The sequence below is a fragment of the Colletotrichum phormii genome, assembly GCF_030913505.1.
Source record: "Colletotrichum phormii strain CBS 102054 chromosome Unknown BDP81scaffold_13, whole genome shotgun sequence".
Classification (NCBI taxonomy): domain Eukaryota; kingdom Fungi; phylum Ascomycota; class Sordariomycetes; order Glomerellales; family Glomerellaceae; genus Colletotrichum; species Colletotrichum phormii.
In genome coordinates this window covers 1,515,451-1,532,859 of record NW_026851455.1, presented here as the reverse complement: position 1 = coordinate 1,532,859, position 17,409 = coordinate 1,515,451, and the positions used below count along the sequence as shown (strand labels likewise).

Below are 17,409 nucleotides of genomic sequence, written 5' to 3'. Positions count from 1 at the left end.
CTGGCTTGCCCGAGACAGTGCTATGGTCGTCCCTAAAACGCAATTCCGCCAGTATCTCCTATCCTTCGACCCAGAGCCCGCAGGCTTCTGGTTTACACAACGTTCCAGTAACCGTCCGGAGTATATCGTAATAGGTAATACCGCCACAAGGGAAACCACAAGGGGCAAAACCTCGTAAGACTAGGTTGTAGGGCTTGCTGTTAGGTTCTGTAACGAGCATAGCTGTATATAGCCGTGGCTATACATCGCTACCCAATGGTCGTTTCGTCTCTTCGAGGGAGTCTTCGATCGTTTAAGGGGCAAAGGTGCTGAGAGAGCGAAGTCGAAAAGTCGGTCGGTGATGTTCAATTTGGGCCCGGAAGCGCCACTTGCGCCGGGAAAGAAAGTCGCCCGTCTCCTTCGGGAGGCTAGATGGAACCTCTGCTCCCTGCCCTACCAGGAAGACTTCGTCTAGCCTGCGGAAGGCGAATTCGAGTCGACGGCGGCTCGTTAGGTTGAATAATCCTCGGCTCGATTCGAGGGGAAAATGTGCGTTGTTAAGGGTTTGATTAGCGTATAGCTAATCCACCCCAGCCAACTCTACCAGTCCTTAGGTGCCAACTAGCTACTCTATCAGGTATCAAGTGGCTTGCTAAAGAGCGGCCAAGACGCCAATATAGACGGTGGTGGAAACAAGAGGCAACTCCCCGCTATACCCAACTAGGGCTCAAGGCTACCCTTGCTTGCCCTCCTGAACTTGGCCTCCCTAGGGCTGCCCTTCATCACCTCCTCGCGGCACGGTCAGGCCACGGGGACTTTGAACAATATCACCAACGCTTTAACCACACAGAAGCACTACTCACCTGCTCCTGTGGATGGGTTAAGGAGGCAGACCATCTAGTCTACTGCCGAAAGACCCTACTGAGGAGGCAACAGTGGCCCACCCTCTACCCCTACAGCCGCCAGGAGCCCGTAGGACCTATAGGGTCCCTCGATCGCTACTTCAAGGGGCTAATCACTGACTCTGAAGGCTTCCAGGCCTTCCTCTGCGTGACAGACTTCTTCCAGAAGATCTGCCCGCGGTACTAGGAGATAGGTCATAACCTATCCTCCAAACGACAAACTACCTCTATTAAGAAACCAGATGGTTATAACGGAACTAGGGCACCAGTGGGAACTAGGGATGGATAGAACACATAGTAGCTCACGAGCAAGATTTGGAGGACGTCAGGATACGGCGTGCACTATATAGTATATAGCTAGAGCCTGCGACCCTTCACGCCACATACCCTCCGGGAGGTCTGCCGCAAGGGCGGCTGCGCCCTTGCCGCCATGGCGTTAAATAGAACAACAACAACAACAATAATCCACCCCAGCGCGCAGCGGCAAACCGCGGGGACTGGGGCCCCTCCTTAGCATGGCACTAACAGCCCGTGCCAAGCTGGAGAGATGTTTCGTGGAGGTGAAACTAGCTAGCTAGGGTAGAAAGAGATGCTATAATAGTTAACTAACTACCCCAGTTGAGTTATGGTATTCTGCTACCTCTATAGTAGCCTGGTCGATACCCAGGAAGCTGGCAGAGCTCAGTAGTCAACTATACTTATATACTTAACTCGATAATGATACCAGTACTCAACGGCTGCTGTTCAGGAATGTGAAAAAAGGCTTCATAGAGCAGGCCTGGTAACTGGTAACTACCTACCAGCAACTGGCCCTTCTAAGGGCTTAAGTTACCAACGCTATAGTAAGGAAGAGGAAGGTTGTTTAAGTTAATCCTAATACGAAGTTCGCGAATATTAGGGATATCCACCGAGCTTAAATCGAAGCGGGTGAAAAAGAGGTTATTACGGCTGAATCTAGCGAATCTGATTGCCCTAGTGAGGCTGGTAGTTGTATTGTAGTGGGTGAGGTTGAGGATCAATAGTTAATAGTAATGAGGAGGTTAGGTTGTGATCCCATCGTTTTTGTGGTGCCAGAAACAGGGGGGGGCCAGGAAGTGGGTATGTTGACTTAGTCAATGAAAGCAATGTTCAGCGAAGGCTGGTAGACACGTACCATCTGATCGTCTATCCATTGCAGGCGCCTTACAAAGCGGTCGTGGAACTAACACAGCCGACTTGTAAGCAACTGGCCTCAATAACAATGAGACAGTGTGGTCCTTTGTACAATTTTGAAATGCACCGGTGGTCCTCCAAACGCAGTCAAGCCCAGGTGCCAGTTCACCTTGAATACGCCAGCTACACACCCTGCTTTCCCTCGTACGCTGTGCTCCCACGCTGGAGTAAACATCTCTTGAGCTACGCGCCAGACAGAGTAATTTAGCGTTTGCTTTGAGCACGATACAACCTCTCTGTGTCGAAGCACCTCCTTAGTTGAGTCTGCGGATCACTGCTCAAGAGAAAAAGCCTCAGTCTTGACCGCGTTGCGAAGAGTTGAATCTTCCACGATCTTTCTTTAGCGCTCCTAACTTTCATTAGTTTCAATTTCTCCAATCTATTTAAAAACTGGCGCTGCGCACGTCATATCCCGTGACAGATTAGGGCATGCCAAGGAAGAGACAGGCTATACTCTCTACGGAGACAGACCATCCTGGATCTGAGACGAGCACATAGAAACGTGCACCTGTCATCTTCAACTACTTCGCTACTGACATTACGTCTACGCAAATGTAAATACAAGAAACACGGAACAGCGACGCTCGTGATCTTGACCTGTCTGTTCATCTCTGCCGTGATGTAATTGGCTGTGAATCCACCCCACAGACCAACGGGTCTGTGTCCGGCACCTCGGGGAAAGATATGACGTCACAACCAGGCGATTTCAAGTTCTCATATTCCGTATGGTGTGTTATAAATGTGAGCAGGTCACTGCTAGTCTTCTGAACATCTCGCAGAATAGTAATCATCTTCATATTCTTGAGCCGAGACTGTAAGATCAGTTGACCATGAATATCGACATCCCGAAGCTGGTCAAGGCCGCCGTGCCGGAATCCGAAGGACGCAACGCGCGCATCGTCTCAGACAACTGGAACCGTCCCGTCCACAGAGACCCTAACTTCCTGTCCAAGGACTTCCCAAGAAGTCGACCAAAGCTATACATCAGTGCGGAAAGTGAAGAATTCGACCAGCTTACGCTAGACGAGTGGCGCGACGAGAACTTTGACGTAGAGTACCTCACAATGGGGAGCAGCGCGAAGGAGTACCGGGGCAAGCTCCGATCATTGAGCAAGAATGACATCGGTCCCTGCGAAACATTTGGGATTGTAGGTAGGTAACGTATCGTTATCAAATCAATAGAGGGTACAAAATGTCACCTAACCAGTCAATAGCATACGGAGATGCCGCAGCAGCCTGTCTGGAATACTATCACGTCATGGACAATAACCCAGAGTTCAAGCTGGGTCTGCTCATTGCATACTACCCGACGGCGATTCCCGATCCCAAGGGTCACTTTCCCAGCAGCATTTCGGCTCTTGTTCATCTCGCGGCAGGCGAGGAGATTGGTGTCACGAAGCAGAGTCAGATGGTCGGGATCCAAGGTAAGCGACGCACGACCCGCAAGAAGGTGGAAAGCGGCATGGGCATCGGCGGAATGTTGCAGCTGGCATATCCTACTTACACGTACGACGCGGAGCCTGGTTTTGCAGAGCACGATCTGGATGAGTACCACCAAGTTTCCGCTGAGTTGGCGTGGAGCCGCAGCCTGGGTGCCGCGAGGAAGGCGTTCAACAATCACATTGACATGGAATTTGTGTTGGAGCAAAACGTACAGGGTAAGTATTCCCGTGTCTTTCTGAGCCTAATGCTCTTTGTAGGAGTTGAGCTCGCGAGCGATATTCGCATAATATCAGGAGAGTTACCCTGGGCAGATACTCAAAGCTGACCCACTGTAGGCAAGTTCTTCACTCGCAACCTAAGTCAAGCGCTGTCATCATATACGACACACAAGACCCCTCACGTCACTCACATCCCGACATTGACGGGAGGTGTCGGAGCGCAAGAGCTTGAAACCTTTTACAAGCAATTCTTCAGCAACCCCCCATCAATGAAACTCACGCTTATTTCCCGCACTATCGGGACTGATCGTGTCGTTGATGAAGTCCACGTCCGTTTCAAGCATACGGAAGAGATGCCATGGATCTTACCGGGCGTCCCGGCAATGAATAAGCGGGTCGAGGTGCTTGTTGTCAGCATCGTCGGGCTGAGAGGAGGCAAACTTTACCACGAGCATGTGTATTGGGATCAAGCAAGCGTTTTGGTACAAGTTGGCTTGCTGGATCCAAGGCTGGTGCCAGAAGTGGCGCGCAAGAATGGCGTTCAGAGACTACCCGTTGTCGGTAGAGAGGCAGCGAGGAGGGTTCTGAGAGGGTGGGATACGAATGAAGGGGAAGCTGATAATGACCTTGTGCCGGGTTGGAATGAAGATATTGTTGGGGATGAAAAGACATGTAAAGGCGAGCAAGATAGTGGAGAGACGGCGAAGCATAAAGAATCTCAGAAGGAGGAAGGTTCAGCAAGGAAGACTGTCTCGGAAAGGCCAAAGGCTACCAAATGAATTTCAACTATTATTGCATCCTCCTTTGCATGCAGAATTTGACGTATCAATTGAACTTTATTACCACCAGCAACGCACGATGTTCTGCTTCCAAAAGTAAGTAGTCAGTGCTCCGATACGGATAGCAATTGAAGGTATTTCAGCGGAACAACCAAGCAAGTCCCTTTCTGACACTTGAGCTCGGAATTCAGGTCAGCCAACTCAGTCACCGTACACACTGGGCGGATGGATACCTTATCATGGAACTTTAGATAGGGGATTGTGATCCACCCTCCGACTTACCTTACCATGGAATTGGAACATACCCTAAAGGCTCAAGGGAGCGTCACTTACATCATCATTCGGTGCGGATATGATCCTTATCTCTCCCCGATATCTTACGGTGCAAGCTGAGGTGTATGGAGTACGTAATCCTTGATATGTCTTAGTGCCGTTCCTTTGCCCCGCATCTCCAGTACTGGACGTCTCCCACTGGACCCGACGTGACCAAGGCACACGAGCCCGGCACACAGTCGCTGGGAAGATCCCTCCTTCCTACCCCATGGTCGGGCAAGTCTGGAATCGTACAAGTTCTCCCCGCTCCTGTCCGTCGATCCAGCTGCGATCTTCCTTTCGATTCACCTTCGAAGTTTCCGTACACTCACATCGGATGACACTTATTCCGTCACTCATGCACTCCCGTCCGCCGCCGTAAACACCAAGTCTCTATCAACAACTAAGCCTATACTTTCTCCTCTTGTGTCGACTTTCTCACCACCTGCCTCTGCATACCTCTCAACCCTCGACACCCTCGTTGCCTCCTCCTGCTGGAAATCCACCTTACCTGCCGCATGGATCGTTCACGTCGGAATCACTTTAGTGGCAACACGTCTTGTCGCCCATACTGGCAGAGAGTGCCCGGTAGCTCAAGTATGCCGGATGTGAGTCGCCGTTCATTCCTCCCAATAATGCTCAATTGAACGCAACTAAACTGGGCATGATGCAGAGACTCCTACTGCGTCAACGCCCACCGAGAACACTTCAGTTTACAAGTCCATCATTCGATTCCGTCTGAAATCGAGTACTCTACTCTCAAAACACATCCAGGGCAACTCGTGGGGACATGCCTCCTAATCGAGTCAGAGTCGTCAAAGGCTCATGTTGGTCCTGCAAAAAGCGACGCATCAAATGCAGTCTCTCCAAGCCAACTTGCCGGCAATGTGCTGCCTCTGGCGTCAAGTGCGATTACAATAGCCGACTAATTAGATGGAGCACGCGGCCAACCCCTCATGTCCCTCCGGCCTATTGCATTCCACGAAACGACTTACACTTGACCGTTTACCTCGAGGTCTGCGAGCGTCGTGCTCTTGACTACTTCCATCTTCGCGTCTGGCCACTTCTGTCCACTGCAGAGGAACCGTGTGCTCCCCCAAGCTCGGTGGCTCTGGAGCACCGCGTCGTTCTGCTCGCTGCTTGTTTGCTGTCTGACTCTCACAGGCTCCTGCAAGACGGTACGCATGATCACGATTCCCTCGGTAAGAAGCGGCTGGAATGCCTGGCTGCCGTTCGAGCCGAGATAGACCGCTGCTACGTTGAGCCCAAGCGGAATGAACCCACGATCGGGCTTCTATTTGCAGTCATCCTCTTGTACTTTGACGATGGATACATGGGCTGCATCCTCAAATCGGCCTCAACCTCTAGTCATTACAACGGCATTCTAGCTATCCTCAGCCACCTAGGTGGCATCGAGGCAGCAGTATCGACGGCCACCGAGCCGCTGCATATGCTGCTCTCAGAGTTCGCAACGACGGATCTCACCACTTCCATGATCCAGGGGAAGCCTCCGGCATTCGCTCCAGAAGTGTGGCATCTACTCGACAAGGGCCCTGTTTGGTGGGGTCGCGACCCGCTAAATAGATGCTCCCTCGCATCTGTCTTTCGCGAGATTGCCAAGATGGGCCTGTACCTACAAGCAACGACGAGCATGGTCGAGGATCTGTCCATTGAGCGCATCCGTCAATTTGAAGCTTCCCTTCGCCCAGTGTATGCGCCACTGACTGTCGCCGATGCCGACGGCCAGAGCCCGTCAGAGGTATCCGACTGCTCTACGACAGAAGCCGAGGCTGTACATGCATTCGCCCTCGTTCGTATTTTCCAGCACACCGCCTTGCTGTATCTATACAGAGCCATTTGCGGCCTCCCGACTCGTCACCCGCTTGTACAGCAGCATGTCAAATCCTGTCTCGCTTGCATCTTTGAGATCCCTCGGCAGGCAAACAACCTCAACTGCATCGTTTTCCCGCTGTTCATCGCCGGAGCCCACGTTTCATCTGCAGAAGAGCAAAAGGCCGTTCTTGACATGGCCGATGTGATATACGATGATATGCGATTCGCTTCTATCGACGCTGTCAAATCTTTTTTCAAGACTATTTGGCTGTGCAAGTCTGGAGAGAAAACTTGGCCTGAAATCTTCAGCCACCTCAGTCCACATGTCCTTGTGCTGTGACCTGTCAGTTGGCGTGTGATTGAGCCGCGAGCGCCCAATGAAGTTTTACGCAGATGTTCAACGAGATGAATCGGGCAAAACAAACAGTCATAGTTCATTTATGTGTGCGTAATCGGCCAAACTTCATGGTGGCGTCACGATTCACGAATGTACAAGTTCATCTCAAGGTGAGCCATCTTCTCATCCGCAAGTAGGAATCAAAATGTGAGGTGTTCGCAGGCAAATTCTTGACTGAAGGTAATACAAGACGATTTCGGTCTTATTGCTTGGCAGAAATGACTGTGCTGTATATTTACTACTATGGAATGCGAATGCTGCCACGGACAGAGGCCAGTGTCCCAGAACCTATTGCGATACCCCGGGGTTTCACAACTTGCTGTCCCTGGTGCCGCAGCACGACTCAGCGGGCTCCGGCTTTGCGAATGCGTTCTTGGATGTCTTATCCACTGCCACAATCGAAGGGGGCACCCACAGAGCTGGGTTCCTCTCGAAGAAGTTGGAAGCCCTGATCATGACCCCAACAGGCTCAGCCGGCATGACAGGGAAATCCTCTGTGCGCGGGAAGTGCGTTAGCCCGAACTGGATATAACAGACGATGTCGGTGTTTTCAACCGGCTCCTTCTTGCTGACCCAGTCCACAATGGTCGAGTTGTGCGGGTGGCCCTCGTCGCCGCTCGATTGGCATACATAATCACCCGCTGGGAACAGTTCATAGTCCTTGTAGGGGGTGACCCAAAGTGCCTTGCTGGTGAAAGCAGCCCTCTTCTCTACCATGCTTCCCGGCTTAGCCAGAATGGTAGGGCAGTTGTTGTTGAGAATCTTGTAGGCGACAGGCTTTTTAGCCACGGGATTGACGCTGTTGGGGTTGATGATGTCCCAAGAGCGGCCTGTCTCGTGACAGTAGTCGGCGCCACCGGCGTTTCGAATAGGCGTCTTCTTGCAGTAGAAACCGTTACCATAAAGATTGCCAGGGGAACCGAGCGGATCATCGGAAAGCGCAGCATCATTCTGCAGGACTGAGTTGTTGGGGCCGTCGACTTCAGGGTCCACCCGCAGAGAGAAAATGTGCTGATGGTTGTGGGCGTTGATGAACGGGGCAACTTCTGTACCGTATGGGGCCGCCGTCTCACTGGGGTGCATACAGTAGGTATTGAGCATGCCCGTCAACTTGACTTCCAGCTTGTAGGTACCATCCAGGAGGAAAGTGTGGTAGAAGCAATACTCGTAGTTCGCAGCTGTGATGATTTGCGAGATGATGAGTTTGCGGTCGCGGGCTGAGATGACGGTACCGTCGCGGTAATCGGTGTGTTTGTAAAGCAGACCATTGTCTTCCTCGTGAATGCAGATGGCATTCTTGACAACAGCCGCTTCTCCGCTCCCAACAGCCATGATGGCATCCATGTAGTGGATAGCACCCTTACAGTCGCATCCGAGCTTGAGGGAGTTGGTCATGAAGCCAGTACCATACTCGCCCACGTCGAACGCGTGCTTGCGTTGATGCGGGGGGTCGGGATTGCCGTAGGGTACCACCATCTCAACCACGCTGATGCGGTTGAAGAGGCTTCGCTCGCGCCCCTCATCGTCAATCCTGACGTCGGAAAGAACAATGCCCTCACGGTAGTTGAAGCCAATATGCATCTTCAGTCCAGCCCAGGAGATCTCATTCTTATCCATCCGGAAAGAGACTCCCTGGGGCTGGCTGATGTCGATGGGCTTGAGCCTGTCCTGGTAGCCACTGCCGATGAACTCAGGCAAGTAGTTGTGCTCTTGGAGAGACACCTTGGTACGCTCGCCATTGACCAGGCGGATATCGACGGAAAGGACTTCGGCCTTTTCAGTGTCGACGACAACCGAGAAGTCCAACGGGTGGGCATATTGGTTATCGTCGGGAGAGTTACGATAGTAGACGATGCCCTGCTGGAGGCGGCTATCGGTGCCCCATCGATGATCAAATCCGATGGCCCATGCGTCAATGAAGACCTTTGACATGTCATAGATGCCGATTTCGCGGCAGGCGTGGATGACGCGAGGATCGGCCCGAGTGACGGTCTCGCAGATGTCAAGATCCTCCAAGGTGAGAGTCGGGGCGACGTCCGTGACATCCTTCCATAATTCCACCTGGGTACTTTCCAAGTTGACTACAACTTCAGTCACTTGAGAAGTTCCCTTGGTGATGACAATGGCAAAGGCACGGCGTTCGGGGCGAGGGCCGAGGCCAGACTTGAAGGCAGCGTATTCGTTTTTCTTGGGCTCGCGCAGAGTCAGGCAGTTGAATTTGAGGTCCTTGGGGCTAGCATAGTTCTTGATGAGTTTCGCGGCAAGTTGGATCTCTTCAATCGATAGCTGATCTTCAAGAAGGAAAATGTGGTTAGCTCAAACGTCGCAAAAAGTCCAGGTGACAGGAATAGGGAGTTGATATCCATACCCAGAGGATGTACTCGATGCTGAGTAGACAGATTTGGAACGGTATCGCTGGGCTCTTCCCGGAAGATTGTGTAGCCGGCTATAGAAGAGGTGTCTGCAATCATGATGAGGGCTGTCTGGGCTGTGCAAATATTCCATACGGTGGTATTTGTGATTCGACCAAGGTCGATTGTCGATATGTGATGAAGTGAGAGACCTGGCGGACAGGCTAGAGCTCTGGTGAAAATAAGGAAGTGAAGTAGTATCCGGTTTAGTTCCTGGTAGAGAGGATTGGGTCGTAACAATACAAAGCCAAAGTTGTGATGCGAGCAAGTCTACTTATAGTTGGGAAAGTGATGCTGGGGCGTTTGCGGACGTGACAATCGTACGAGGGCCAACTGCAGCATCTTGCAGAGCTCTCCTATTGACAAACGTAAGATAAATTGCCATGCGCACTACCATGTCAAGACCACAGTGCAAGTAACTCTGGCGTCTTCATGGACCCTGTCGCCGGGTGTCCCTGTCAAGCAACTTGCGCTTGGCGATTTCGGCGCGGCTTAGCTCCATTCTGTAGCGGAACAGCGGAAAGCGGAGATTTTGGGGAGAGCAAAGACCGGGCCGGGGGGCGACAACTGAACCGGCATTGCTGCCGGCCGATTTCGTAATAAAGTCTTACTCGGAGTCAATCTCAGGTTAAGGGAATTACAATCAAGAGCGCGCTTCGAACCAACAAAAGAGTGATCCAGATTGGTTCTGGAAGCTAAGTGTGTCAAGGTGAAGGTAAATGTGAATAACAACAGGTCTAGCTAAGACCAGGGGATGCCATGGGCAAGTTACTTACTGAATTAGGAAGGAAAATCGACCATGCAGCCCCCCCCAGGCCCTCCCAGCCCCTTGATCGATGGGGCGGCGGCGGCTGAATCGGCAGTCATTTCGGGGTGAGACGCTGACGGAACGGTGGGCGGGCGTGCGTGCCAAGGCCGGCGGGCTCAAGTCTCCATCAACCCACTTTGTCCTGAGAACGGGTTCCACTGGTGATCAACGTGGCACATGTCACGTGCGCTAGTTGATTCAGTGGTCGCGTCTAGGTACTCGGGAATATTCAGACATGAGCTTCCTGGGGCGTCTAGTACGAAGCACCTTATACAAGATGTAAGATAATACATCATGTGCTTAGAGCCATTGTAATGATATCGTGTTCCTTCGTCACAAGTCGAGGTTAATGAAGTACACAGCATTGAATCTAGTGCTACGAATGATATTGTTCAAAGATTATTACAATACAAGATAACAACGGCGACATTCCAGCTTTGTGCTCGCAGAGCGCGCCTAAATCTTGCGAGGAATGGGAGCAGTAGTCACCTCGGCATTTTGTGCCTCAATGATTCGCTCGGCTGCGTCATCAGTCTTGAGATAAGTGTACTGCCCCTTGATGAACCAGAAACCCAGAGTCACCACCATCATGACCCCAAAGACTGCGATGGCGTAATTCATATCTGCCGGTGCTGGATTGGGAGCCGATGGAAAGAAGAAGAAGACCGTAGTAATAACGCAGTAGATGACGGAGATCCAATTGATTGCAGGCCCAAAACGCCCCAATTTGAACTCTCCAGGCGGAAGCTTGTCTCGCCCGACGAGAAGGAGAGTCAGGATGGGCATCCCGTAGGATATCGTAAGGGTGATTGTGCTGACACTGAGAATCGCCTCAAGCACCGTGTTGGCAAACAAATAGAGCACGCCAACCACGCCAATAATGGCTCCCTGAAGCCATAATGCGCGCGCCGGCACTCGCCAAGCCTCATTCACACCAGAGAAGTAGCTGCTCCAGGGCATCCCGCCATCTCGCGCAAATCCCCAGGTCAGACGAGAGGCGGTGGTGACAATGCTGATAGCTTGACCAAGACCGTTGAAGATGAAAAGTGATAGCAGTACAGTTGCCCCCTGCAATCCGATAGCCTCATGAACCAGGTCCATGAAAGGGAGACCGGTAGGAGGGTTCAAGATGGTGTCGAGGTTCTGGATACAGAACAAACAGACCACCATAAAGATAAAGCCGGTAAGAGCTCCCAGGATGACTGAGAGCCAAATGACGCGTGGAATATTCTTGCGTGGTGCCGGAATTTCTTCAGCCAAATGGACGGCCGAGTCAAAGGCCGTCAACCCGTATGCAGCCTGAAGAAGGCCTGTGAACCAGGTAACACCGTCTCCCCAACCCGTCTGGTTGATCCATCGTCCAAAGACGAATGAGGCTGGCTGGAACTCCAAGTTTGGCCTTACTCCGACGGAGATGAGGAGTGCCAGACTGAAGATGAAAAAGAGTCCGATAAAGCAGATTCCGACAAAGTTGTTGAAGGCTGGTAGGATAGCATCTTTCCTACAGGCAACGAGATTGGCGACCGTTACCACAAGAGTTACGGCAAGATAGAGAAGAAAGTTGATCCACCCAACACCAACCTCGGACCAGTCCGGTACGAACATGACCTTCATGCTCAAGATGAAATTGGCCATGAAAGCAACTTGTGAGGCAGAAAGTGTCCACCATCCAAAAGTATTGATCCATGCGCAGAGGTAGGACACAAAGCGGCCAGACGGCCACAGACGAAATATCCAGTACGCCTGTCCGAGTGCTGTTGGCATACTACTGCAGAGCTCTCCCAATGATACAGCCACGCAAATGTTGCAAAATAGGACTAGGACGAGGCCCCAGAGGATGGCAACTGGTCCGCCGCTGGTGATACCACTCGAAAGTCCTTGCGCGAATGTAGACCAGGTTCCCAGGACAGAAATCGCGAGAAAGAGCATGCTCATCGTGCTGAACTTCCGCGAAAGGGCCTGGTCATGGCCGAGGTAAGCGAGATCCTGCGCATCTTGAGCGACCTGGTCGGCGGTCTTTAGATGGTCGAGCGGTGGGTTCGATTCCGGGTCATTCTCCATAGCTCAAGAGAGATATTGAATGAGGTGGCTTAATGGCAAATTCGATCTTTGAGTTCCTTCCGTGGTCTTCTTTCGCGCGAATGCGTTGTCCAAAGTTTGATGGGACGCAAGAGGGAGTTGGCTGTTCGGAGTAAGGTAGGCGGTGGCCTGCGAGATATTTGAAGTGCTTTTGTATGAAATGCAAGGATGGGTTAGCAGCGCCCAAAATATCCCCCTGGAAATTGATAAGGAGGCGGATTGCGTGCAAGGTTGTAATCAGCTTAGTAGATCAATGTCGCACTCGTTCACTGACGCTCTGCTTTCCTGTGGCCGCAATACCCAATGTTCGATTCGGATACGGATACAGGAGGTTGTGTCAAAATTGGTGTGTTGAAGATCCGCAAGGTCGAATAAGAGCGCAGCACTCCATAAGCGTAGAGCGTCTGTGTTTGCACGTATCTTGGCTGTGACCAGTCTACTTCCGTTGTGCAGATTACAGGAGAATGGTCCGGCATTCTTTTCCGTCAAAGTCACGGCCCGGTCGACGAGTACTTGGTTAAGGTTTGACAGCCGTTGGATCATCGAAGTCATTGCCACCATCAACTGTCCGTCTTCAAGTCCCCAAATCATCGTGAGTTACTTACTCCCGCTATCACAAGACCAAGGTCGCGTTATCTGCAGCAATTACGTACTAGTTCAAACAGTCGACACTTTGGACACTCCTAAATCGCGGGGTGAGCCCCACATAGCTGGTATCGGCGGGTCGTTCCCAGCGTGCGTGGATCGAGTCATGCTCCATCAGAAGTTCAGGACGTCATGGGTAGCACCAGTCAAGTCGCTTAAATGCATTACCGAGCTGATAAGGGGCCCCCCACTAGACCCATTTCTACCTAGTGGACTCTTGAGTAAGTGGCCGGATGCCGCGGGAGAAATGTTACAGTGTCGTCTCTTGAGATTTGAAGCTTTTCAGCTTCCTACCGTGGAGGAAGGCACAACTGTGAGCATAGCTTGCCTCGCAGGTCTATTCGCCATGTCGCTCGCTGCCCATACGTAGATGTCTGCGGACGTCGGCAATCACTACTCCGTACACCCGGAAAGCTTGAGTTAGCGCTACGCGTTGGAAATGGGACCAGAGAAAAAAACAAGGTCGACTGGCTCGACATGCATTCAAATTTGTTGGCTCGGCCTTGAGTCGTTTCCGGCGCAGAGGACATGAGGGTCACTGGTCAGCTCAGTTAAGTTAAGTCACGAAGCTGGGACTAGATTAGTCTTACACGAATCCTATCTCTAGATATCAGCGGCTCAGTGTCGATGACCAAGTGCATGGTGCCCCAGCTTATAGAAATCGTGTAAACGAGTTCAAGCCTCAAAAGGCCTTGGGAAATCCTGTTGTGTTCTGAGTGATGCCTGTGACTGCGAGGGCATGTCGAAAACTTAAGAGTGTGCTCGGAGGAGTCAGGAGTGGATGTGACGGTCCCTTGGTCAGCCATCCATGGCGCAATCCTTAGTCGATGGGCCCCCATCCTTGCGCTCCATAGCCAAACACCTCTATCCGTACGGCTGCTTGCGCAGCTTGGGCTGATCAATCTCCATTGAGTCCAAACATGCGTAAGGAGTATATTCGTACAATGATTAGTCCCAAGCTCGCTACGGGGTCTGCCAACCGCTTATCAGTGAACTATTTCGTGTGTTCAGAGCGTGTCTGAAGTTAGCTCCAGCCGCGGAAATACAAAGCAAGGCATCTACGGGGAACTGTATACATCAAGTACGAGGGCTTGATAGAGGCTGGCCGCTGTCTAGACTATGGCCTAGTTTCTTTCCTGATTGAGCCTCGCTCTCAGCCATCTGATCAACTGGATCTGATACCAGCGGCGCGGCGAGACTAGGGAGCACCCCGGCACACTGGCCCCGGTTTGCGTTCGGTCCTACGGCGAGCTAAAGCTGGTACCTGGCACGTGGGATCACCGGGGATAGCAGCTTGGCCAAATTTCTTTCCTGATTTGGCCTGTCATGACGCCTGGTCGTATTGTCGTGACCGGGAATTAGATGCCTATCACCCACCTACCAAGCGCCTTCCGAGCGCGTCTAGCCGCAGGGAAGCATCTCCACCAAGATGCCTTTTGTGGCTTCCCCTCACATATTCATACTACACTTGACAAACTTGTGCGGTATCGGTCAGCTTCAAGCCTTACTCTGCTGCAGCTTGCAAGCTGGTAGCGGGTTCCCCGCACAGTGCTTGGTCCTTGCATTCAAAGGCACCCGGTGGGAGAGCGTGTCATGCCGGGCCGGGGAATCTCTCACAACTGATAGAAGTCTCCGCAATGTGGGTAATCTGGTAATGGGGGCTTCGGCAATGGCCTTATTCGTCCGTAGACAGAGCAATCAACATGATTGATTGCTTTGTGACTACTCGCGGACGACTCAATTTATATTGAAGAAACTCTCGCTCGTTACACCGTCATTATTCTGGGAATTGGAAAGATATTTCGCTTGAAGAGCTTGGAAGCTTCCCCTTCTTCTTCTGGCCCTCCGTCACATTATTCAACTACCTTGGTCTCATACAATGGCTTCTGTAAAGTTGACCGCCCCCAATGGGAGAACATACCTCCAGCCCACAGGATTGTTCATCAACAACCAATGGATAGAATCGTCCGACGGTGGCAAGATAGCCAGCATCAATCCTACGTACGATCCCAAAACTGCTCGATGATACAAAAGCTAGACCGTGGTGTTGCTGACAACCTTGCACAGCAACGAACAAGAAATAATTTCTGTGTACGCAGCGACGGCTCATGATGTTGATAGAGCCGTTCAGGCCGCGCGGAAAGCCCTTCATCACCCAAGCTGGAGAGACCTGCCTGCCTCGGACCGCGGGAAGTGCATGACGCGCCTTGCACAGTTGATGGAAGACCACCGTGAGACGCTGGCAACCATTGAGACGTGGGACAATGGCAAGCCCTACTCGGTATCGCTCAATGAAGATCTAACCGAAGCCATTGAGACCTTGACGTACTACAGTGGTTTTGCGGACAAGGTATTCGGTCAGGTGATCGAGACAACACCCGAAAAGTTTGCCTACACTGTTCGCGAGCCAGTTGGAGTTTGCGGCCAAATCATTCCGTAAGAAACATCCAAGCTCTTACTCGTATCTTCTTCTTTCGTTCTTCTCCAACCTTGCGATTCGAGTAGCTCATGGAATTTGTTATAGTTGGAATTACCCCCTGGCAATGGCTGCTTGGAAGCTCGGCCCCGCCTTGGCCTGCGGGAACACGGTTGTCCTCAAACCGGCGGAGCAAACACCGCTCTCCATCTCGTATTTTGCCAACCTCGTGGCGGAGGCAGGATTCCCACCCGGCGTGATCAATATTATCAACGGTCTTGGAGCTGTCACAGGGGCAGCTCTTGCATCCCACATAGATGTCGATAAGATTGCATTCACGGGGTCTACCGGTACTGCGAAGCAGATCATGAAGATGGCAAGCAACAACTTGAAGAATATTACGCTTGAGACGGGTGGAAAGAGCCCATTGATTGTGTTTGAGGACGCTGATTTGGATTTGGCTGTCCACTGGGCCCACGCTGGCATTATGTCGAATCAAGGCCAGATCTGCACCGCGACGTCGAGAATTCTGGTCCAGGACACTGTCTACGACAAATTCCTGGCAGCTTTCCGAAATCAAGTCACGAGAATCTCCAAGGTCGGCAACCCCTTCGAGGAGAGCACTTTCCAGGGACCCCAAATTACCAAGGCCCAATACGATAGGATTCTCTCTTATGTCGACATCGGCAAGAAGGAGGGCGCAAAGCTAGAGCTTGGAGGTCATCCCCACGAGCCTGATAACCCCGGTTATTTCATCGAACCCACAGTGTTCACTGAGGTCACTCCCCAGATGAGAATTTTCCAGGAGGAGGTGTTCGGCCCGTTTGTCGTCATATGCCGCTTCCGCTCCGAGGAAGACGCCATTGCCCTGGCTAATGATTCCGAGTACGGTCTCGGGAGCGCGCTGTTCTCTACAAACCTTGCTCGTGCTCATACTGTGGCAAAGAGAATTGAGGCAGGCATGGTCTGGATCAACTCAAGTAACGATAGTGACTGGCGGATACCATTTGGTGGTGTCAAACAAAGCGGTATCGGGAGGGAATTGGGTGAGGCTGGCCTGTCTGCTTATTCAAATATCAAGGCGATTCATGTCAATCTTGCTAGACAGTCAAAGTTGTAACATACCATCCTTTTGCTTTAAACTAAGGTGCTACAAACATTAAGAATGATGTAAAGTAACAACATCTTTAAACACAGCACGTAAAGCCATGATCACTAGGATCCTACTTTGATGGCTGTCAGAGAGAACCCCCTTTCTGGCACCTTACATGACTTTCTGCCCTGTCCACACAAAGAATAGCGACTATGTATGAACTGTCAAAAAAGTCAAGATTGATCATCGCCATAGACAAGGCTGCCTAATCTTAGAGCCAAATGCCCTGGCTTCGTCACTTAAACTCGTGGGACGTTAGATCTAACAACCTTACACAGGAAGCGCAGGCATGCTACGTGTACCATTAGTTGCCACCTTCGAAAGTTTTATCTCCAGTTGTAGAATCGATAGGGCAGATCACAATCTTCCCCCACTATGAGCTGGACCTTCCCTTAAAGTAAATCATGCAAATCTATTGTTACTATTATTGTGTGTAGAAGGGAAGTTTTCAAGTGGTTGGAATATCTAAAGCAAAGGAAAAGTGCAGTGGCGTATGCTATACCTCAAGACAACAAAGTGTTGAGAGCTGTCGGGTCTTTCTATCTGGTGTTGGCACTGGGTCAATTACCAGCCGGATCCAGACGGTTGGGGCGCTGCCCAACCAAAAAGAATTTGAAACAACAGCCCAAGAACACCACCGACAGCACGAAACACACCGTAGATAACACCGGCAACAAGGCCGACAATGCCAGCAACAAGTCCCTCTAGACCTTGGAGAAGCTGGTTCAGGACATCGAAGATACTGAGCAACAGCCCATGACCGTAAGCTGTATCTCGCACATTAGTCCTCAAGTAGAAACTCACGCACGTCTCCGGCGTATC

The 17,409-nt window shown here is 51.5% G+C and overlaps 5 protein-coding genes across 5 annotated transcripts; 3 read left to right on the top strand and 2 right to left on the bottom strand.

Moving 5' to 3' along the window:
- The first annotated feature begins 2,694 nt into the window (after positions 1-2,694).
- BDP81DRAFT_49523 (dienelactone hydrolase) lies at positions 2,695-4,601 on the top strand. The gene is made up of 4 exons (XM_060595400.1): positions 2,695-2,821; positions 2,873-3,245; positions 3,308-3,751; positions 3,872-4,601. The coding sequence occupies exons 2-4, from the start codon at positions 2,924-2,926 to the stop codon at positions 4,531-4,533; spliced, it is 1,428 nt and encodes a 475-aa protein (XP_060444009.1). The 5' UTR covers positions 2,695-2,821; positions 2,873-2,923; the 3' UTR covers positions 4,534-4,601.
- Positions 4,602-5,399: 798 nt separating this feature from the next.
- Positions 5,400-7,201, top strand: BDP81DRAFT_49510 (fungal-specific transcription factor domain-containing protein). The gene is made up of 2 exons (XM_060595398.1): positions 5,400-5,453; positions 5,519-7,201. Exon 2 carries the CDS (start codon positions 5,636-5,638, stop codon positions 7,016-7,018), a length of 1,383 nt encoding a protein of 460 aa, XP_060444008.1. The 5' UTR covers positions 5,400-5,453; positions 5,519-5,635; the 3' UTR covers positions 7,019-7,201.
- Positions 7,202-9,680, bottom strand: BDP81DRAFT_49514 (copper amine oxidase). The gene is made up of 2 exons (XM_060595399.1): positions 9,444-9,680; positions 7,202-9,366 (listed from the first exon to the last, which is right to left on the bottom strand). The coding sequence occupies exons 1-2, from the start codon at positions 9,544-9,546 to the stop codon at positions 7,385-7,387; spliced, it is 2,085 nt and encodes a 694-aa protein (XP_060444007.1). The 5' UTR covers positions 9,547-9,680; the 3' UTR covers positions 7,202-7,384.
- A 955-nt stretch (positions 9,681-10,635) lies between these two features.
- Positions 10,636-12,839, bottom strand: BDP81DRAFT_431472 (amino acid/polyamine transporter I). Its single transcript, XM_060590682.1, has one exon. It carries the CDS (start codon positions 12,353-12,355, stop codon positions 10,751-10,753), a length of 1,605 nt encoding a protein of 534 aa, XP_060444006.1. The 5' UTR covers positions 12,356-12,839; the 3' UTR covers positions 10,636-10,750.
- A 1,864-nt stretch (positions 12,840-14,703) lies between these two features.
- Positions 14,704-16,575, top strand: BDP81DRAFT_377632 (aldehyde dehydrogenase). The gene is made up of 3 exons (XM_060586782.1): positions 14,704-15,019; positions 15,086-15,454; positions 15,543-16,575. The coding sequence occupies exons 1-3, from the start codon at positions 14,898-14,900 to the stop codon at positions 16,552-16,554; spliced, it is 1,503 nt and encodes a 500-aa protein (XP_060444005.1). The 5' UTR covers positions 14,704-14,897; the 3' UTR covers positions 16,555-16,575.
- The last annotated feature ends 834 nt before the right edge of the window (positions 16,576-17,409 follow it).

What these genes read in the sequence shown, in the direction of transcription:
- BDP81DRAFT_49514 (XM_060595399.1), bottom strand. Translation starts at nt 9,546, where the DNA reads ATGATTGCAGACACCTCTTCTATAGCCGGCTACACAATCTTCCGGGAA. An exon ending in GCATCGAGTACATCCTCTGG is followed by an intron (nt 9,367 to 9,443) that starts GTATGGATATCA and finishes TCCTTCTTGAAG; the next exon opens with ATCAGCTATCGATTGAAGAG.
- BDP81DRAFT_431472 (XM_060590682.1), bottom strand. Translation starts at nt 12,355, where the DNA reads ATGGAGAATGACCCGGAATCGAACCCACCGCTCGACCATCTAAAGACC.
- BDP81DRAFT_377632 (XM_060586782.1), top strand. Translation starts at nt 14,898, where the DNA reads ATGGCTTCTGTAAAGTTGACCGCCCCCAATGGGAGAACATACCTCCAG. An exon ending in ATAGCCAGCATCAATCCTAC is followed by an intron (nt 15,020 to 15,085) that starts GTACGATCCCAA and finishes AACCTTGCACAG; the next exon opens with CAACGAACAAGAAATAATTT. An exon ending in GTTTGCGGCCAAATCATTCC is followed by an intron (nt 15,455 to 15,542) that starts GTAAGAAACATC and finishes AATTTGTTATAG; the next exon opens with TTGGAATTACCCCCTGGCAA.
- BDP81DRAFT_49523 (XM_060595400.1), top strand. Translation starts at nt 2,924, where the DNA reads ATGAATATCGACATCCCGAAGCTGGTCAAGGCCGCCGTGCCGGAATCC. An exon ending in CGAAACATTTGGGATTGTAG is followed by an intron (nt 3,246 to 3,307) that starts GTAGGTAACGTA and finishes ACCAGTCAATAG; the next exon opens with CATACGGAGATGCCGCAGCA. An exon ending in GTTGGAGCAAAACGTACAGG is followed by an intron (nt 3,752 to 3,871) that starts GTAAGTATTCCC and finishes GACCCACTGTAG; the next exon opens with GCAAGTTCTTCACTCGCAAC.
- BDP81DRAFT_49510 (XM_060595398.1), top strand. Translation starts at nt 5,636, where the DNA reads ATGCCTCCTAATCGAGTCAGAGTCGTCAAAGGCTCATGTTGGTCCTGC.